The following is a 22380-nucleotide window of genomic DNA, read 5'->3' on the forward strand; positions in this document are numbered from 1 at the left end:
CTACGCACACCGACACAGGATGTGTTTTGTTTTAATTGACAATACGTCATATATGAGTGAGATTATACGTATGTAAATAATTATTTAGTATGTCATCACAATATTAGTAAAATCTATACACATGTACACAACACCCACGCACACACACAGATTCATCTAAAGCATAAAAAGCATGTTACGGTTTTTGATCGTAGAGTACTTTTCATTTTTGCACACGGTTTATTAAAATTAACCAAATTAATTTCTAAAGCATGTGTAGAGCAAATATGCTCAACACATTGATCACTCATATCTCTTCGGTAATATACTGTGTAAATAATGTGGGAGCGTTTATTTTACATTTGCATTTTTCTGAAATCACTACCTGAAATGGAGCATTTTTTTTATTCTAAGAAAACATCAGATAAAATGATATAATATATATGTAGCAGATAAGAAAAAAAAGAAAAGATTTCTCTTTAAGAAAAGAAAAAGAAAAAAAAAACATTAAAATAAAAAACAAAGTAAATTATATTTGCTTATATTAAGAATTAAACAAGTAATAATTAATTAAGAGAGTGTCATGCATAATTTTTTTTAGCTGAGAAAGAAACTATGACGGCAGTTAATACAATTCATTTATCCATTAGTAATCAATCGGGATGACAGCTTATTGTCTTATTGATGTGCGTAACGCAATGCATTAACGTTGAACAGCAGGAAACGCCAGCTTTGTTCGATAACATAGCAGATTTTCGATCAGTAGCATCGCCGTTTGCCAGACAGAAACATCGATCTCACAATCGTTGTGTGTGTCAAACTTTTTAATCACAATATATAATCGACATATATATTCACTGAAATTAATTACTTACAAATATTAATTATTAATTACTTACAAATATAGCTTCGACGATTCGAGTTCATCGATATAAAAAATTTGATAATTATTAAATATATTGTTAATTATTAAAATATTCTACTTAATAATGAAAAAATTATTAATTTCAATTCAGTACATGTGTTTATAATAAATAATGATAAATAAAATAGAAAGTAAAAAATTATAATAAACGTGAGTATTATCAAAGTGAATAAAGTTAAGGATAGATAAAAAAATAATTATTGTAATCACTGATAATCGTCGAAGATTGATCGATTGGTCGAAAAGATAAATATGGTAACAGGAATTGTGAAAAAAAACGGTGAAACCGGAATATAATGCTATGCCAATTTTATAAAAAAAAAAATTAATTTTGCAAATGTTTTTTGTGAATTGCACTTTTGTTCTAATGAGACCGAGAAAAGATCAATTTATTTCGTTTTTTGAATAAATTGGAAATATTATTGCGCGCATAAGTAAGTAAAATATAAAAAATATAATAAATTGTAACAATAATAATAACAATTGCTAACTAATATGTCCTGTAGAAACAGTTGTCAAATCAATTTCTCATTTTAATAATCAGATAATTGTGTGTTGAATCATAAAAATGGATTTTCGTCCTTTCTTCTAATTCGCTTTTCTCTTTCATAGAAGATACTAAAAATTACCTATACAATAAAAGTAAGATATATCGACTCTCATTTTAAGAGTTTTAAGAATATGACAAATAGTTCCATTATATAATATCTAATCGTGAAATCATTATTTCATCAACTGTTTTTAGTGAGTGTAATGGTGTGTTTACACATTTTTGATGTTATCTAGTTCCTTGGAAAATATATCGATTATGCTTTCACTAAAGTACTAGTACATGATCACAAAACTGAATATTGTTTCGCGATTAAAAAGCAAAATATTTTTTCTGCTATTTATTATAAAAATTATTTTTAAGATAATACCTTTTTAATGATAAACTTCTATTACACATTGTTATTGTTCTATTGTAAAATTTTCATTTCCACAGAAGCAAATGATTATTTATGAGATTTTAAATAGCATACATATATAAAATTGACTTTTTCATTTTTATAAATTTATTTTAAAATAATTTGCAATTGTGCAAGTAATAATGATCACGTGCGCAATATTGTTCCAGAGTTATCGTGATATGAGAGAGATATATATGAGATATGTCGGGGACATATGTTGTAAAATTACAAAACTTTCTGTATATCCTGACGCTTTATTAGCGAAAAAAAAGTTTCTTCAATATAGAAGATTAACAATATTTTATCTAATTTTAAAAACGTTATCCATATAAATAATTATTTGTACAAAATACAGTTACAAATATAATATTATACGTGATTATTTATTCGTTAATTATCTTATTTTAATTAATATATTAATATCAAATATATTAATATCGTATATTAATAAATCGGATTTTATTTAAAAAACTTATACATTATTTCTTGTTTATTTAACAGATGTAACAACTTATTATTATTTGTTTGAGAAACATCTGTGAATGAGGAACAACGCTATTAGCAAAAACATCCTTATAACTAACTTCGAATGACGTGTGCGGTTTAAATTTTATTCAACAAAATTGAATAAAATTAGCATTATTTATTCGAATAACAGAAATTTATGGATCGAAAAAGTATCCTTCTATTTTATACTTGAAAGCCCCGTTCGATTATGTCACCTGCCACCCCTAGAGGGAGAAAAGCCGCGCGCATACTCGCGATTAGTACTCGCGCACGTGCTTCCTCGTTCGCAGATTGATCCCGAGTATGTCTCTCGCACACACAACACAGTACATTCGTGCCGAGTCAATGTGAACATGTGTGCTACCCGTATGTGTCGCGATTCACCTGTTGGAACACCTGCTGCATCCTCCTCCACTCCTATCTTGTCCCAGCGGGGTACTTAATCATAGTATTAATTTTGATAACATATAGATTGATGATCGAATGCTTGTATAGTTAGAAAGAGGAATTGTGAAACGGGAGACACAGTGATATCGTGAATTGCCTCATATTTCATTTTTTTTTTTTTTTACGCGGATATTTATCAACATATCAATTGAAGTTCGAATTCTTATTGATTATTATCGGTTGCTTTTGCAATTGCTCTCAAAATTTATTACATAAGTTATTAAATATAAAATAAAATATTTGTTTATTGGACTTCAAAAAAAAAAAAAAAAAAGATCTACTCTCAAAATATTGTCTTCAATTTTAATTATAGAGTATACAAGAAATTATAAAAAAATGATACAGATGATTAATTTATATAGATTTCATGTATGGGAGGAGGAGGGGGTGGAGGTACCAAAGATTTAATATTTTAAAGTTGTAAAATGTATAGTATCTGCAGAAGATTAATCGTGAGCGAAGAAATCACCAATGAAAATCGGGACAAGTTTAAATCGTATCTTTCGATTAAATGCAATATCAATTTGTGTTGTAGTACACAAAAGCATTGCTTCGACGACTCAATCTAATTAACTGGAATAGCTAACCGGCAGGACAATTATAACCGTATTCCATAATGGAGCCGCACGAAACAGTGTCCTTAAAAGGTTCTTATTAGCTAACAGCTATGAGAAGATGAAATAGATTGCAGACAGGATCGGACCTCGGTACTTGACGAACCCTAGACGTTTCTCATTAAATGTTATTTGAATATTTAATTATTTACAATTATATATCAGCAGATATTATTTTTTTTAATGTAAGACATTTTAATTTAAATTTATGAATTTATTTAATATTTTTCCATAGAAAAGTTTTGTTATCTTTAAAAAGATCTATTATTAAAGATTATTTTGAAAATGAAGAATATAAGTTTGAAAAATTAAATATCATTTAGAAAAATGTGTTATAATTATGCGGATATATATATCTTTTTATACGGAATGTATCATTTTATTTGTGCAAAATTTATAATAATTTTTAGACTAATTAATTCACAGACGATTTTGTCTAGAATTTCTTCATTTCTTATGTTTCAATTCTTGTCTATCTCTTATCACAAATTTCAAGATGTCTTATAAGTGCTTAATGTAAAACCGGCCCTGGTCATATAGATATAAGGAAGAAGGAAGAGAGGGGGTGGAAATAGGGGATGAAAAGAGATCGCCTGTACAACGGTAGCCTAAATAGATCGTGCAAAGAAGATGGAACGAAGAAAGAGGAAGGCAGAAATGAATGGGGAGGGGGACATAGATTGAAAAGTTGCGGAAAGCGGTGGGAGATTCGTATTGAATCCATCTGATTATTCCGTACACGACACTGTGTTGCGGGACACGTGATTCCTGCATTTGTGCGCGAAATTGTGCAATGTGCGGCTACTCACCGATGACCTGTTGCCCGCCGTTGCATCTCTGAAGTTCCACCGCAGCTTCCGCAAAGGACGTCGTTGAGGAGCTCGAAAGAGTGTGTTCATCATTTTAGACAAGCGAACGGAGATATATCGGGGTGCGTCAACTGCAATAGGTAATACAAAATAATAAAAATGATTGGATAACTAATTGGATAGATAATTTGCGTAACAATGTAAGATAATAGAGATAATTAAAAAAAAAAATATAAAATTATACGGAAAAAAAAATTATTATCGCGCGTGAAAAAAGCGATGAGAGATCTCGCTATCATAATTAATTATTCAATATTATAAAACAAAACTTATTTGAAGATCGATGGATAGAGAAATCTTGTTAAACTCGTTTATAGAAAAACGAACTTGCTAAAGCAAAGTAGTTCTTAATATATTTTGCACGGAATAATTTCTCTCAAGAATTGCAATAATAGTTTGTTGTTATTATTATAGAAGTAATTTGTTCAATGAAATAATGAAATGAATATTTTTAGCTATTATGATAAAAGTGCTAAAATACATTGTACCAGTAGAATTTTTCTCTATATTCTTATATATTCTTATATATTCTTATATATTGTAATTTGTAATATGCGTCTTGTGAGATGCATTTCGATCGGCGTGAAATAATTCTGATATATTCGAAAATGCTTTAGATAGACTAGATGCAATCAGACGGATGGATGTATTTATTTCAGGATATTTTTCTAGTGACTCTTTAAGCTCTTCCGAAAGAGCTTCATATAAATAGAAGTGCAAACACTGCCATGCGAAGCTCAAATGATATTAATGGAATTATACACTGATTTAAAATTTCTATGATTTTTCAATTTGCTCTAAATATCAAAAAATAAAATATCAAAAATTTAATATTTAATGAGATATATGTCAAAATATGTATATCAGAAAATATGTGAAATATTAATTTTATTCTTCGATGAGCTTTTGTCTTTATTAATGAAATATTCAACCGTAGTTAAGCGTTTATAGATTATATTAGATAGCGTGAGAAAAATCGAAATTATATTCGGATTAGGGATATTATCAGATCGTTGAAAGGAAGGACACATTTTGTCCTTGTCCTAAATTATTTTACCGTGTTGTCTTTTTTATTAAGTATGTGCGAGCAATTGAAAAATTTATTTCCAAATATGCTAATATATTCGTGATTTTCAAAAAATTAAAAACGTTATCATGGTTCTTACTTTTTCATTTTATCGTATTAAAAAGCAGTTACGATCTTTAAATAGCTTGTAATGGTTAAGATTAATGATTGTATCAGGAAGATTTTAAAGGATGCGTTTTCGACCTGCGAATAGCTGAAACTTGAATCTTATTGATGTTGATGAGACGTCTTAAATAAATCAGCGCCGCGAGATCGTCATACGTGAGCCGACATACGTGAGCGAAATTATGAACGATCTAATAATAACTACTCTCTTACCCATATGGGAAGTTGATTTTAATTCAGGGGGCTGAACAGGCACATACGCACACACATATACACACGCGTATCAGATCCCTTCCTTTTAATAAGCAAGGTCAGTAATCATGATGATTGAGACTCGCGATGAGCATCGAAGTATCGTCAAAAATTAAAGAGATGTGCGTATATTCGTCATAAAAATATACATTTGACGTTTGCTAGATGTTGATTTTACAAAGATACTCTTTTGGAAAGAATGTGTCATGTCCGTGTGTGTATGTGTCACATAAAAGTGTCATCTGAAAAAAAGTGATTATTTAAAAAATACATGTATTATATATATAGGATCCTAAACATGTGCGAAAAAATGAGATTTCAAAAAATATATTTTGTCAAAAACAAATGATCGGGGTGGTTATTAAGGATAAATTAAGGATTTAAGATGAAGTATATCCTAAAGAAGTATATCTTCTCTTTAAAAAATACTCAAGAAATCATCCCTCGAATTTTTTTGCACATATTTAGGAACACCTTGCATATAAACGTGAATTTAATACAGTCTAAATACTATACATAGACATGTGAGATTTTTAATAATTATTAATAAAAACTCACATGTGTTTCCGATAGAATTTGTCTAACGAGAAATATGTACGGTCTAATCTTGGAGAACTTGGCCGAATACATAAGGCAGGTTTACGGCGAAGATAGATGGGAAGAGATTCGCAGACAGGCGTCTGTAGATCAGCCGAGCTTTAGCGTTCATCAAGTTTATCCGGAGAACCTGATACCAAGATTGGCAAAAAAAGCGATTCAGGTAAGCGATTCATAACAGCTTAATCGTTTTTTCTATGTGTATTTCAATATTTAGACGTTAGAAAAAAAACTGGAATAGTTTACAAAATCTGAATATTTCATATTTTATGTTGTGTAAATGATTCGCATATTGATAGAAAATATGAAATATCTCATAAAATTATCAGTTTTCAATATGATTCTCTTTATTTTCAAACGTTTAATTTATAATTGATATCGTGTATATAATTAATATACATCGAATTTAAAGTATCGCACCGATATAAGCAGATATATACTACGAATGTTTAAATACTCATGTATAAAATATACACAGTAAAATTTTTCAAGCAGGGTTTGCTTTATGCGTAGCAAAATTGTTCCAAAAAATTCGAATGCGCTTACTTTAGATACTCGGCGTAACGGAAAAGGAGTTCTTCGATCAGATGGGCGTGCACTTCGTAGGATTCGTCGGTCAGTACGGTTACGATCGCGTGCTCTCGGTACTTGGACGACACGTGAGGGACTTTCTCAATGGTCTGGACAATCTCCACGAGTATCTCAAGTTCTCCTATCCGAGAATGCGAGCGCCGTCGTTCATCTGCGAAAACGAAACACGCCAAGGTGAATGCAAGACGCTAGCCAAGGATCAGCTTGGCATTTCAATGAGAGAATTTTTTCGTTGCTAATGATCCCTTATTCGCATTGTAAGAAATAAATCAAAAAGACAATGTAAATTATCTCCGATGAACACAGGTTTGACTCTTCATTATCGGAGCAAACGCCGGGGTTTCGTCTATTACACAATGGGTCAAATAAGGGAAGTGGCTCGGCACTTTTATCACAAGGAGCTGCAGATCGAGCTGGTGCGCGAGGAGGTGCTGTTCGACACTGTGCATGTGACCTTTCAGCTCACCTTCGATAATCGCGCTTTCACGCTCGCCTCACTCGCTATGACTCGCGAAGAGAAGCACCTGCCGATCGGGGCGTGTGTGCTTTTTGAGATATTTCCCTTCTGCATTGTCTTCGGGTGCGTGCTAATGACATTATACTTGAAAGGTTCAATATTATTAGAAGCGGATTATAAATTATCTTATTTCAAATCAAATTCCGGCCATAGCTCGATAATTATTACACAGATTCAAATAAAAAGCGACTTATGTGGAATTAGTTAAAAATATGTAAAGTATGTAAATGCAAATCGATTTTTAAACAAAATAAAAAGATTTTTATAGTTAATCGATATTTAAATTTCAGCTCGGATATGGTAGTTAGAAACATCGGCAATTCTTTAATGGTCATACTTCCAGATTTGGTTGGCAAGAAGATCACGTACTTTTTCGATCTGGTTAGACCGCTTATCGCATTCAAATTTCAGTCGGTAAGCTCGATAAATGTAACAGATCCATGTAATAGATCTAATAAATAATGATTTACACATTCCTAAAAAGAATTCCTCTAACATATATATAGTCATATTTGAATACAAGATATCTCATTAAAGGCATTAATGACCGATTTTATAATTCCCAGATGAACATCAGTTTACTTATTAATTTCAAGCGTTTTTCAAATAAAATAAATAATTAATAAAATAAATAATTAATAAAATAAAAAAATTGTTAGTTAAAATAAATAATTTTTTACGGTCTAGATATTGAATCGAACGAATAACATTTTCGAGTTGGTTACTGTTGAGCCGGTGCTTACGGATCGATTGAATGATCGGCACAGAAATGAAATTCTTTTGAGCGACGAGCTTGAAACCATAGAAGATAAAAGTTTACGATTAAAAGGTACATTCCTCGTTCTTTAATTAAAGTTATTTTCAAAAATTTAATTATATTGATTAAATTAAAAGAATTAGAATATAGAATTACTAATTAGTTATTAAAGTAAGATATACGAGTATTTATATAGTGAAATATATTATTAATATTTTATTCATTGAAATTGAGACGTTCTCTTCTTATTTCTGTTTTTATTATACGCAAAAATGAAATAATGAATTTATGTTAGAAAATAAAATATGAAATATGAGTGCAAAAGATTTAAGAAAGAATAATTTAAGATTTTCATCATTAATAATTTTCCAGGTCAAATGATATACATGGACAATTGGAAAATGATGATGTATCTCGGTACACCAGTCATGCCTGATTTGAATGCTTTAATAGCGACAGGCCTCTACATAAATGATCTCTCGATGCATGATTTCAGCCGGTAAAAAAATCATACAAAACAGCTTATATAAAGAAAAAGAATTTTGCTATTGTTGTAAGACTTGACCGTGTTATCTATATCGTATTGTAATACTTGTATTAAAAATTAAACTCACCGCAAAATTGTAGTGACTTATCCATCGGTTAAGTGATCTAACTATTGATTTGACTTTTTTGCAGCGACCTTATGCTAGCTGGGACACAACAATCCGTGGAGCTGAAACTAGCGTTAGATCAAGAACAGCTTAAGAGTAAAAAGTTAGAAGAATCCATGAGAAAACTGGACGAGGAAATGAAACGTACCGACGAATTATTGTATCAGATGATTCCCAAACAAGTCGCGGATCGTTTGAGAAACGGTGAAAGTCCGATTGATACTTGCGAGGTACAATTAATTAAAATGGAAGGAAATTTTTGTCTCTTTTTGTTCAAGATTATTAATTGTTGTACAAAGCAAAATAAAAGATTCTCCAAAAGCAAAGCCGGCATCTTGTATTATCTAATATAAGATATAAGAATAGTTAAAAAGAATAATTATTCGCGTGTCTCTTGTAAATAAATTATTTTAAAATATATCAGTATATCTACTTACAGATGTTCGATAGCGTGTCGATCTTGTTTTCGGATGTGGTGACCTTCACCGAAATCTGCAGTAGAATCACGCCGATGGAAGTTGTGTCGATGTTGAATGCCATGTATTCACTGTTTGACACTTTGACCGAGAGAAACCGAGTGTACAAGGTATTTTTTAGGTACTCCAAGAAAGAATATCGACTGTAATTTTTCGAAAAACATGGTTCAATCTTGTGATGTGCGCCTGATTTTCGAATTTTATCATTACTAATCCGATAAACTAATCCGAATGTGCACTAACGTAAAATTTAATAATGTGTAAAATTTCATTTACTTTTTATTTAAGTTTAACATATATACATTGAAATATAATTTCACATTCAAAAATTTTATAAAATAAATAATACTAACTCTTTGTACCTCTTATCTAAGGTCGAAACCATCGGTGATGCTTACATGGTAGTCTCTGGTGCGCCAGTAAAGGAAAACGATCATGCGGATCGCGTATGCGATATGGCTCTTGATATGGTCGAGGCAATAACCGATCTCAAAGATCGTTCGACAGGTATATAAAAGAAGAAAAGCTCGTCGATTCATTTTTGAAACATATATTAATTTCTACAGGCAATCATCTTCAGATACGCGTTGGCATTCATAGCGGCGCAGTTGTGGCCGGCATTGTTGGCTTGAAGATGCCGCGATACTGTCTCTTCGGTGATTCCGTCAATACGGCAGCTCGCATGGAAGCGACTAGCCAGGCTATGCAGATACACATATCCGAATCCACTCGGGAATTGCTATCGCCCTCATTCAAAGTTAAGGAGCGCGGAGAAATCGAGGTCAAAGGAAAAGGTAAATTCATCTCCTTATTCTGCTCTAATAAAATGCTCTCATAAAATGCTATTTGTGAAATGTCTTTAATCCCCGCGTAATTCTCTACTATATTGCGTAACGATAGGTACGATGAAGACCTATTGGCTGGAAAAGCGGGAAAAGCGTTCCTTCACGACCAAGGGTATCACTATACAGGAACCTCATCAATGGCATACGAGAAGTTTCGAGAAAAGAGTTTCCACAGTGAGCGCGGTAGGTCTGATAAGTCCAGGCATATTTGACAAACCAGCTTCAAAAGACATATCGAGACGAGACTCGTCGAAGATGTCATCCCCGACGCCACCGGAATCGTCCGGATTTTTATCCGAAGACAGAAGGATATATTCCCCAATTACTTTTCACGATGTCGCACGACGATCAGTCGCAAACTCGCCGACGAAGAATATGGAAATTCGAGGTAAAAGATTTGTCCTCTTCGCAATTTTTAATATAAACGATATCTCATTTTTTTCATCACGATAAACATATTATTCTTTCGCAGAGTGTCGATCGAATTCTATGAGTGCAATGGGCGTCAGGAACTCTGATATGTTTAGTTCTCTCTTGAGTGACACGGAGGAGCATTTCCGACAGCACCGGAACAGTTTGTCGCCGCGCGCGGAGAATCGGTCGGCCGGCGTGCACGTGAAACCGGAGGTGAAGATCAATGCCGTCTCGTCCTCATCTTCATCTTCGCAGAGTTCCGAGGACGAGTCAAATCTGTCACTGGACTCGTCGCAAACGCGAAAGGATAGCGCCAATGTAACAGGTGGTGACAACAGTGAATGCGCGGCGATCAGTAGCGATCTCAGCAATTCCCAGTTGCTGATGCAACAGGACCAGTGCTGTCCGGGATTCACCATGCCAAAGAGCAGCAAAATGCGTCATCAGGGGAACAATTGCACTATTTTCTAAAGCAGAAATTGAAAATTGATAACACTAAATGAGTCGCAAATTTTCATTTCTTAGAGTTTGACGTTAAGTTGTTTTATATGTGTATCATTTCCTCCTGCGTTGTTATTTATCTTATTTTCAATGTACAAAAAATAAAGAAATCTCATTATTTTCTTTGACGAAAAATCGATTTCACTTAGAGACTCTATCATAAAAGAAATATAATAGATAAGTAGATGATCATATACATTTTGTATAACATATTGATAAAAATATTACTTTCAAAGCAACCTTACAATTAAAAGATATCGAAAAATATTCTTCATCTATTCCATGTAGGATTGATCCTTCGGTAAAATTTAAAGTAAAAATTAAAACGGTTCTTGTGTGTTACTTATTTGTAAGACAATTGAATTATTATCGATAGCACATGATTATATTACTAATAATAAATGTATTTCATGTATATTTAATAAATTGTACATATTAATACATATTAAGCTGAAAAATATTAAAGCATTCACATTAGTCATCTCTTGACGATATCATATATATTTTTAACCCTTACCCGAGTTTTTATCTAATCAAATGGAACTATAGTTTCCGCTAACAATTTTTTTTTACGAATAAGACATCAATCAACGAAAATTAAAACCGAATCACATTTGAAACTGCGAATAATAATAAAAAATTTATATATAATAATTTTTTACTTATATTTTTAAATAAGTAATAATATTTTTATATAATTAATTTATTATATATTTTTATATTTTATTTTATTCAAACAAATCAAAATTTAAATTTATTAAAAATGCGTAACATATATTTTTCTTAGAATAATTTTTGAAAAACGTAATAAAAGAGGAAGAGAGAAATGTTATTTTAATAAAATTTTAAAATATTTTCAAGATAAAAAGTTCGCGTGTATTTTTTTATAATAATAATATACATATTATAGTTTAAAAATCAATGAATAAAAAATTGCAATAAAAAATATATTTTTTTTTTTCGTAAAGCATCTTTATAAAAAGACAAATTTATATATTTACATTTATTTAATTTGAATTTAACTGCAAATATACAATTCTATTTTTGGAAAGAAAATAATATATGTTACAAAATGCGGATACAAATAAATTTCTTGAAAAGTTTATATAGTTTTGCAACAATAAAAAAAAAATTTAAAAAAAATTAAAATTAAAAGAAATTCTCTTATTACTTTATCATCATCGTGATATATCTGCTGAATTTTGAAATCTTGATATATATATATATATATATATACTTGCTCGGTTCGCGAAGATATTCAAAATTAATTTACAGGATAACGTTGACTTACCAAAACACATTGATTGATTGACAAGATTCCAAATGCATTCGCGCGCGTAAAGTTCTCTCAACAAAGATTTTAAGTATATATACAACTCGTGTGATTAGTTAAATTGAATCCATTCAATCGTAACTTTTTAATCGCAAAACTGCAACTGTGCCTGTCGCCTTGCCTGTTGCCTCCAATCAACCGCTTTGAAGTGAAAATAGCGTAAAATAACGGAGTGCCATAGAAGTGAAGAGGGTGCCAAGATTAGAAACTGCCTTTTCTGTCTTGCCATCAGAGAATCTTTTGTGATTGGTTCGCTATTTTTTGTCAATTCGCCCTGGTTTTTCAATCTGGACGTCGCGATAATAGTTACACGAGAACGAGCCTTGAAGCTCGGATGACAGCGAAGACGGTCGCAGCCAACTTCCTCTCGTGCATATTTCTCTACAGAGAACGTCTGATCATGGTAGTATGCCATTAATGTTGTGACGTGGTGTTATATATATATTTTTTAAAACAATATATTCGGCGAGACGCGTGTGCTGCAAAAAAGACGGCAAATATCGCAGGTAAATGATCGTGCAACGGCACATTGTCCTTCAAAGATTGCCCCGATTGATTATCATCGGCACAAGTTCGGTAGGTTAGGTTAGACTCCTTGGCATAGACTTGCCGTGCCATGTTGCCTGGAGAGAATGAACAATATAATATCACCATTTCTTTCTCCTAATCATAAGAATAATCGCGCTAAACTCTGCGCCGGCGATAAGAATCTTCTTTCCCGACTCTTATTCTGATACGACGAACAGGATGACATCAGGAATGCGTCAAACATGTATCTGCAATGTCGTAATGAATTTGAATTCGTATCAATTACCATAACGAAGCTCTTCGAGAAATTTTTCAAGGCTCGCGTCTCTTGACTGAATCAATCATTATTAATTAATGATTAGAGACGACGTGATAAGTTTCTTATCATAGATAACAAATTTAGGATATTGTTCTTATACAGTTCTCAATTAGAATTGCTAAAGTTAATTTAGTAACTTTTGCGGAAAAGTATATTCAATCATTGTATGACCCATAAAAAGATACTTGGGTAATACTTTTTAAAATATCTATATATTTTTTTAAACATATAATTACATACTTTTACAAATGAAAAAATTTTTTTAGCTAAACCTTTTTTCAATAAAATAGAAATTTTATATATATAACATTTATATGATCTATAAAAATTTATACATATCAATTTATGTATGATTAATTCTTTTCTAAGTTATTTATTAATAACTGGCTTTATATAATTTATATCTAAAGTATAATAAATTTTCTGCTAATTTGTAGAGAAAAAATGATGCAAGATGAAGACTTAGGCGGTTCAGCGAGACGGAATGTTATCAGTCAAGGAATAATAAGAATATCGCAGGTTAATATACATAATTAATATTATTATTATTATTATATATATATATTTATGATTTGCTTTATTTAAAATACAATGTTAAACTACTGTTATAAAACAAAATTATAGGCTGATAAAAATTTATGATATATTTATGAATTGCTGTTGTTAATCTAGCCATATAATTTTGTTAATTACATCTTCGTGTATGTTTATATGCATTATGTAATCATCACAAAATATTTTTATTATTGCAGATATATCAAAGATATTTAGATCTATGGACACCCCATGTAATATCAAGATGGCTGTTTGCCCTATTCTTATTAGTCCTTTTTATTCTACGTGTATTTATATCTCAAGTACAGTATTCTTTATCTTAAATTAAGAGCTTTATTTTTTACAATTGTATTATAATTGTATTATAAAAAAATTTTGATATTTTCAGGGATGGTATATTGTTACATACGCATTAGGAATTTATCATCTCAATTTATTCATAGCATTCCTTACTCCAAAAATTGATCCTGCAATGGATTTTGATGGTAAGCAGTTTGACAGATTTTATATAATTATTTTACAAATTATACATATTTAATTAAATTTAATTTGATTAAGAAATTATATATTGAGATTAAGGATTATAAATCAAATTAGAAATTAATGAGAAATTATTATAATTATTATAATTATATAAAATTATATAAAATTAAAGTTAATCTGATTAAGTTTTATTTTTTAATTTAATAATTTAATTTGATTAAACTAAAAATTCTATTTTATTTTGAATAAAATTTTAGATGGAGAAGGCCCTGAATTACCTACAAGATCGAATGAAGAGTTTAGGCCATTTATCAGAAGATTACCTGAATTTAAATTTTGGTACTCAGTAACAAAATCCACAATTGTTGCCATGATATGCACACTATTCGATTGCTTTAACATACCAGTATTCTGGCCAATACTTGTTATGTATTTCATAACATTATTCTGTATCACGATGAAACGGCAAATAAAGGTAAGAAAAAACGAAAATTTATATAATCTTTTTACAAAGATTTTTACAAAATTTTAATTATTTTTAATTTTATCTATTTTTCATTATTTCAATATAGCAATCATTGACATATTGATAATTACAAAATAAAAAAGATTTTATATATAGATGTATATAGATTTATGAAGACTTACATTTTAAGTAGAAAGTAAATAAATGATTTTTTGTGGAATAATTCCCGTTTCTGCAAATATATAGTTGATAAATTCTCTTTTATTTGATTACATTTATTCAATCTTGAATTCACTTTTTTTAATCTTAAATGTAGTTTTGATTAATGCAATCTTTTTCTATTTGTAGCATATGATTAAGTATAGATATTTGCCTTTCACTCATGGCAAACCAAAATATCAGAACCATGAAGATACTTCACGGTTGATATCGTCAAAGTGAATAGAAGTGAAGATACATTGTGCCTGTGCAGGCGCGTAAGCGTGTAGATTTCAATTTCTTCTAGTACAGCGCAAGGAACATTAAAAGAGCGAAAGAGAGAGAGAACTTAAAGAGAAAAATTCTTTTTAATATTATTACAGAAGATGGATATTGCCTTGTGAAAAAGGAGAAGATGAATCAAGAAGAAGCGCTTAATTTTTGATTATATAATATACGGTATAATAATTGAATTATATATATCTTAATATATTTGTATCATAAAACTTGTACAAAGTATTGTTAGCTCTTATCACATTAAAAAAAAAAAGAAAAAATTATGCATAGCAATTGATATCGAATGCATTTGACAATGTAATACAATGTGGATGAATGTAAGAAATTCGTATACATATAAGATGTTATTATAATTAAATTTGTTTCTAACTTTAGGGAGTATCGTTTCCTAACGTGTACATTCCATGTGATTTCTTTGTATCTTTAAGAAAAGCCATTTTTTTTTTCAAGTTTTATTAGGATAATTAATCTACATCGTTGTCTTAGTTGAGAAGCATTAGAACAAAATATTCTGCCGTCCATTTCAATGTTAGTATTGCAATATGAAGGAGAATTGAAATCATAAAATGCAAAATATAAGGTCAGTTCTTTGCTGTTTGTCGAGTTGACAAATTTTAATTCTTTTTTGATACAATTTGTTGCTGAAAATAATCTAATATTAATTATATAGATATATAAATATACAGAAAGAAAAAAAATTAGCGGCTTTAACGCTATCAAAAAGATTTATTTTAATATACTTATTAATTTCTAGAAACCAGTAAATCTATTTCTTTTTTTTTTTGCTGTAAGAGACATCTTGGTTTTCTCCTATAATATTATTGTACAAGCATATGCAAAATTTATAAGATAAAAATTTAAAAAAATTCTTTAAAACTCCATTTGATTTCTAAATGTTAAATTAATCTAACAAAATTATAATTATTTACATTACATTACATAAAAAGAAAAATGTTTTAGTAAATCTTTCTTTAATACTTTTAAGAAAATTTACCCTGATATTAAATAAAATCAGATCAAGTATTTTTGGCATTATTAAAAAAGATTGATCTAAAACTAAAAAAAACAACCTTATATATATTATATTATAACTATTTTAAATTTAATTAAAATTATATTTAATTTTAATTTATATTTAATTAAAATTATCTTCATAATATTTTTATATTAAAATTATATATATATATATATATATATATATATATATATATATATATATTTTATATATATATATATATATAAAGGAGGAGCATACTTATAGATAATATTTTTAATATTAGTATAAAATGAAATATATTAAAAAAATTTATTATAGCAAGGTTTTCCTTATTGGATTAGTATTGTTTTGCATTTTGTGACTTCAGAATCTCCTGATTCATGTATAACTTAATAATGTAATATGGAAATACATTCGTACAGCATTCGAAATTTGCTCTTGAATATTCACACAATTGTATAAATATAGACAAATATATAGCCAAACAATATGACGGCATATTGCACGAAAAGCTCTACTTATTAGGATACATGTAATTATTTTACAATAGCATACTAATTACAACTTTTTCAAACACCGAATGCAAAAAAAAAGTATTTATTCGAAAATGTATAATGGTATTTAAACGGAAAATACTTTTTTAAATCAATTTAATGTTTTTTCAATTTATTTTAATTATATTCTAAATCTTCGAAATCATGCAAAAAATTGTTTAATAAAATATGCTTTATTAGATATATATATAAATATAGAAATACTATTAAGTTATTGCAACATTCAAAATTATAGCCACATGTTTTTAATTTAATATATGTTAGTGATATACTTGCACTACATGATTTACTCGTACTTTGTATTTTAGGGTTGAAAACAGGGGATTGAATAACTATATTTTATACACTGGTACAATGAATTTGTGCTGTAACAATTATACGCTTTACACACTGTGAGAGAAACGATGCTCGTAAAACTAAGGTTTATATAAAAAAAAATTTTGGTATAAAAATTTTTATAAACGAATAGATAATTGGATTTATTTAATTATATATAGCTAAATACTTGTACGTAAACTACTTGTTTTTAGATAAAAATTGCACACACTGCTGATATACATGTGTAAAATGTAAAACTCAGAATCAAACACAAGAAAAAACAACAATCTTAAAGTTGGATTTTATATATCAACATTAAATACTACAATCCAAAGATATGTAGCGAAACATGTAATTGTATGAATGATAAGCCTTTTATTTCTTCAAGTTTTTTATTTATGTGTGAGTATATACATACATATACATATACGTACATACATATATATATATATATATATATATATATATATATATATATATATATATATGTATGTATGTATGTATGTATGTATGTATGTATGTATGTATGTATGTATGTATGTACATTTTTGGCAAATGTTCTGTGGAGCTTTACTAAAATTTGTGTGTTGCTTATTCTATACTTTATTGTGTGAAAATATTGATTGATTTAAAATGTGTAACAAAAAAATAAAATTTCTGATGATGACCAGGTACAATTTTTTTCACATATTTTACATTCCGTAGTATGCTACATAATTGTGTTTTAAATATTATAATAAAATCAGTTATATTATATTTAAGGTGTATGTGTGTGTGTGTAAAAATAATTATTTTTATATATAAAGGAAATAGTTCGTTTTGTCATCAGCATGTATAACTGTTATGTGTGTATAGTAGATACAATTTTTTTTTCTTTATAATGTGTTATATTTAAACGTGGGGGAAAAAAATTTTTAAAACTTACTGTTAGAAAGCATGTAATATTCATTAAAACACTTTATTCGATTTAGTGAGTATTACAAGCCTTTAATTTTTTATTCATATTTTTTAACACCCTTTTTAAAATTAATCGTTTGGAGCATAAACGTATAGTATTATATGTACAGATATTTTTTTGTACTATGTCATACACATATATATATATATATATGTATATGTATGATATATATATATATATATATATATATATATATATATATATATATGCAATTTAAAACTTTTAAATTTAACAAATATAAAAAATTTTATTCATTAAAATTAAACATATGAAACAAAATTTTTGCAATTGGAGCTTTGCATGTAAATATTACACCATTTGAATAATATTATTTGTAATATACAATAATATATACAATTGTACGTGTCCATCACACATTTGAGAAAAACACAGATAAATATCTTGTAAATATATACATTTTCGTTTCTATTCTAGAACTTTTTAGATCTTTATGAATTTATAAATTTTTATATAGATCTATACGGATCTACAAATCTTCACATACATATAATTTATTTATTCGTATAATTTGTATATATTAGAACGCCATAGTAGTTTATAGTAGAATGCCAAATTTTGGAAGCGATTATTAACAGAGATGTATTCTCCCTCCTCCATTTGTTCAGATAATCGATATTTTAACAAATAAGTTAACAGCAACATATATATTTTATATATATATATATATATATATATATATATATATATATATATATATATATATATATATATATATATATATATATATATATATACTGCTTTTATATAATATGCAATATTTCCTTCTTTGACAGTTTCAATCTTTTGTTAATGAGAAATTTTGCTTTTCCTCACTAAAGAAAAAAAAGAGAGAGAAACACAATTAGTCTCTATTGATATGAATACTCTATTGCCTATTGCGATATACGTAAAACTCTTAATTTTATAAAATATTAGGAAATATATATATATATATATATATATATATATATATATATATATCAAGTTCTATAAAAAATATCTCTCACGTATTAACTTATAATAGCAGTTCGAATGAGTGTTGATAATGCGGCATACTTGACCATACGGCTTGCATGAAAATTAAGAAAGCTGAATGAGAGATAGCAATAAAGAATATCTGAGTAGGATGATTTTGACCAAATTTCAATTAATTTAATCGATTTATCAGACAATATCTGTATTTTCATAACATATATAGATGAAATTATTATTTTTTTGTCATTTGACATATACAATATATGGAAAGAGAGATTAAACTAGAAACGACGAATCATGTAGTATAAATGGATAGAAATTTTGTCGTAAATAATTCTGCCGCGAATGAATTGATTAAGTTATGTTAAAATTTGATCAAAAAACTTTTATTCTTTATCGCTGCTATTTGCTTGCATTCAATGGTGTGCAAAATTCATTTAATCTTTATTTACAACTATGATAATATGATGAATTATTTTAATAATGATGATATGATTGCAATAGAATAGATAAAAAATTGTCTATTTAAAAAATTTAATTCTAAACAAATTTTTGTCAATTCTTTTTAATTTATCTACTTTTTCAGATAGTTATACAGGATGGACCCAAATATTTCGTTCAGTCTTTGAGATTTTATAGAAAATTTAATTCTAAAAGAAGTTTCCTATAAATATAGATCGAAAAATGTTTCCTTAAAAAGTTAGCCAAAAACTTCTGAAATTTTATCATGGTTATTTTTATAAATATCATTGAAAATATATGCTTTTTAATAAAAAATACTGAAATAAAAATTGTAAAGAATTAAATTAAATTAATTTTTCAAACTTAATTTTCTATAACATATTGTTTCGCTACTTTTTATTAAAAAATTCATATTTTTCTTGATATTTGTAAAAATATATTTAGATAAACGTGATTTCAAAAGTTTTTGGGAGCTAATTTTTTAAGGAAGCATTTTTCAATCCATATTTATAGGAAACTTTTTGTTCAGAATTAAATTTCCTATAAATCTCAAAATTTGGCCGAAACGTTTGGGACCATACTGTCTAAATTGAGATTCTCTCCGAGATTATATCTATAATTTCCTTTCTGCAGCGGCATTGTATTATCATACCAGAAGTTGTATAAATCTTTTTTTTTGTACTATATATCGAAATAAATTAGTTCTTGTACCAGTCACGTTAAAAACTTTGCCCTTCTTTAGTTTCTTAATATTAATAAGTAAAAATATAATTTGACTTAAATATATTCTGCATGTATTTTCTAACTGAAAAAGTGAACTTTATGAACTCTATGAAAATTGATTTGAAAAGATTTACTGTTTAATTTACGAATAGAAAACAATATTTTCGATATATTTTATTAATCTATATTATTGAATATAATAATATATGAGAAAATACTGATTTATTTTGATGTATAGGACAAATATTCGTACAATTTCTTGCTTTCATCAAAGATTATAATTGCGATGAAAAACTAGGAATCTTGATAATGGAATGAAGATATCGAGCAAATTTCTTTCAAATAAATTACTGTCATTGCTGGTGAATAATTATTTCTGCAATAGTTATTACTGTATTTTTCATCTTGGAAAGAGCCTATAAAAATCTCAAAGAAAATGTGGTCAATTTTCAATTTTTTTACAAATACAACATTTTTCACATAACTGCACGCTATTCATGAAAAATTCAGTCTGTCGACGATAAAATCTGCTGCGACGCGACGCGACTCACATTGAAATTCCTCGCGAATCCTGTTTCATTCGTTGAGGTCCTCCGAAATAACATTCTTGGATTTATCGAGGAACGTCGTGTTGGAATTCGGGCCTATCACTGTCGTAGTTGTGGTTTCACTTACCGTAGATTCCCGTTTTTGGTACGGGTTTGACGGTTGACAGTATAACCTGCACCGTGGACGAAAAAAACAAAGAACTGTGTCTAATCTCCATAGAAAATAAGCGAATCGATAAACTAATAAGGGTTTATTCCGCAAAGAATTATATATAAATTTTTTGAAATTAAACTGCGTTTTTAATGCCTAGCAATTATCATATTGATAAAAAAGTTTCGGTTTAATTATTTTTCTTTAAAACTTATTATATATATTTTCGTCGAGATATGTGAAACGAGTACCTTATGCTTTCTGTTCTTGAACGAGGCGACCAGTTATTATAATATCTTCGGTGATTGCCAAGATTTCGCGCGGTGCTCCATCGAGAAAAATGATGTCTGACTGCATTCTGCACTTCCGTATTGAGAAAACAATAAAACAACGCAACAAAGAATCCCTGAAAAAGAACAATTAATATATTATTTAAAATATAATTTTCAATTTTTTTTTTTTTTAATTGGGCTGCTCTGTAAATTTCAGTAATTTTCTTCTTTTTTCTACAAAGTAAAAAAATGTAACCAATTAAAGGGAAATTTTTTTGAGAAATTCAATAATAGAATCAAGTCAAGCATACTTAACTTGATTAATTTTTTTAAATTCACTTATACTGTGTACGCTTAAATTTTGTTATTTACGTATTTTTCTTACATGTGTTATTGCTGATTTACCTGCGAAGAAAGTAGCACCGCACGTGCATAGGAGAATATATTTGCGACCTGGCCTTCGGTAGGTCCCGCTATGACCAGCACATACGTCACTCCTAGAAGTGGTATTAACACCAAGAGAGCTTTACTGGCTTTCCTATATTGCTGCGTTTCCACGTTGTTGGCGGACCATAGCTTCGTTATCAACACCTATATAGGACACGATATTTGCATTTAGAAGAACAACAGAATCAACCAAAAGTATTTATGGGAAAATAGAAATTTTTCCATTCTCGTTTTATTATTTGAATAAAAAGCGCTTGCTCTTCGTGCATTTACGCTTTACGGCCCCAAGTTACGACTGAAAGTTTCAACCCGCGCTAGAGAGGCAATTTATCACCGGATAACACGCGAACGAACACATTGGCCACTTTATCGCGCTTCTCGGCCAGGAATCACTGATTGCATTAAATTGGAACGTTATCCGTTGCTATTTTATTCGTCCGAGCTCGAAAAATATTTGCGAAAGTTCTCTTTTATCGGAAATACTTATTTCAAAACGAACAATTTTTAAAGCCCATATTTTTCACGATTTGAAAAGTATCTCTACGTTATTCATCTCTTAACTCCTATCGAAACTCATCTACCAGGCCCCGTTTATTATAATAAAGAAAAAACAAGCATTTTATAAGGATTGCCAATAATTTGCAGCTGAGGAAAATAAAATGTAAAACAGATAATAAATTAATACATAAATAATGAGATAGAATAATTTT

At 28.9% G+C, this 22380-nt stretch overlaps 3 protein-coding genes and 1 long non-coding RNA gene across 6 annotated transcripts in view; 2 read left to right on the forward strand and 2 right to left on the reverse strand.

Moving 5' to 3' along the window:
* Positions 1-2658: 2658 nt before the first annotated feature.
* Positions 2659-9828, reverse strand: LOC126853516 (uncharacterized). 3 transcript variants are annotated; one of them, XR_007687976.1, is made up of 8 exons: positions 9689-9828; positions 9288-9469; positions 8999-9194; positions 8812-8912; positions 6879-7074; positions 6294-6462; positions 4232-4362; positions 2659-2799 (listed from the first exon to the last, which is right to left on the reverse strand). It is a non-coding gene; the product is annotated as an uncharacterized LOC126853516 (long non-coding RNA). The 3 variants fall into 3 exon arrangements; XR_007687977.1 differs by lacking the exon at positions 2659-2799 and having other exon boundaries at positions 8812-8918; XR_007687978.1 differs by lacking the exons at positions 2659-2799; positions 8999-9194; positions 9689-9828 and having other exon boundaries at positions 8812-8889; positions 9288-9342.
* Positions 6328-11385, forward strand: LOC126853448 (soluble guanylate cyclase 88E-like). Its single transcript, XM_050599225.1, has 12 exons — positions 6328-6495; positions 6884-7097; positions 7230-7503; positions 7731-7854; positions 8128-8269; positions 8570-8696; positions 8876-9080; positions 9290-9436; positions 9701-9833; positions 9893-10120; positions 10227-10559; positions 10644-11385. Exons 1-12 carry the CDS (start codon positions 6328-6330, stop codon positions 11054-11056), a joined length of 2508 nt encoding a protein of 835 aa, XP_050455182.1. The 3' UTR covers positions 11057-11385.
* Positions 11386-12751: 1366 nt separating this feature from the next.
* LOC126853499 (protein RER1) lies at positions 12752-15639 on the forward strand. Its single transcript, XM_050599314.1, has 6 exons — positions 12752-12925; positions 13704-13785; positions 14019-14123; positions 14210-14306; positions 14562-14779; positions 15119-15639. Exons 2-6 carry the CDS (start codon positions 13711-13713, stop codon positions 15209-15211), a joined length of 588 nt encoding a protein of 195 aa, XP_050455271.1. The 5' UTR covers positions 12752-12925; positions 13704-13710; the 3' UTR covers positions 15212-15639.
* Positions 15640-19077: 3438 nt separating this feature from the next.
* Positions 19078-22380, reverse strand: part of LOC126853767 (diuretic hormone receptor-like) — a 46661-nt gene continuing 43358 nt past the window's right edge. Inside the window, exons 10-12 of the mRNA XM_050599824.1 lie at positions 21629-21814; positions 21203-21357; positions 19078-20973 (exon numbers count right to left, since the gene is read on the reverse strand). Coding sequence (XP_050455781.1) covers positions 20829-20973; positions 21203-21357; positions 21629-21814 — 486 coding nt within the window. The 3' untranslated portion in view covers positions 19078-20828. The remainder of the gene's footprint in view (positions 20974-21202; positions 21358-21628; positions 21815-22380) is intronic.

This window comes from Cataglyphis hispanica, chromosome 12 (assembly GCF_021464435.1).
Source record: "Cataglyphis hispanica isolate Lineage 1 chromosome 12, ULB_Chis1_1.0, whole genome shotgun sequence".
Classification (NCBI taxonomy): Eukaryota; Metazoa; Arthropoda; class Insecta; order Hymenoptera; family Formicidae; genus Cataglyphis; species Cataglyphis hispanica.

Coding starts and splice junctions, on each gene's coding strand:
- LOC126853448 (XM_050599225.1), top strand. CDS start 6,328: ATGTACGGTCTAATCTTGGAGAACTTGGCCGAATACATAAGGCAGGTT. Junction 6,496..6,883: donor TGGCAAAAAAAGCGATTCAG/GTAAGCGATTCA, acceptor CGCTTACTTTAG/ATACTCGGCGTAACGGAAAA. Junction 10,121..10,226: donor AATCGAGGTCAAAGGAAAAG/GTAAATTCATCT, acceptor GCGTAACGATAG/GTACGATGAAGACCTATTGG.
- LOC126853499 (XM_050599314.1), top strand. CDS start 13,711: ATGATGCAAGATGAAGACTTAGGCGGTTCAGCGAGACGGAATGTTATC. Junction 13,786..14,018: donor GAATAATAAGAATATCGCAG/GTTAATATACAT, acceptor TTATTATTGCAG/ATATATCAAAGATATTTAGA. Junction 14,307..14,561: donor TCCTGCAATGGATTTTGATG/GTAAGCAGTTTG, acceptor ATAAAATTTTAG/ATGGAGAAGGCCCTGAATTA.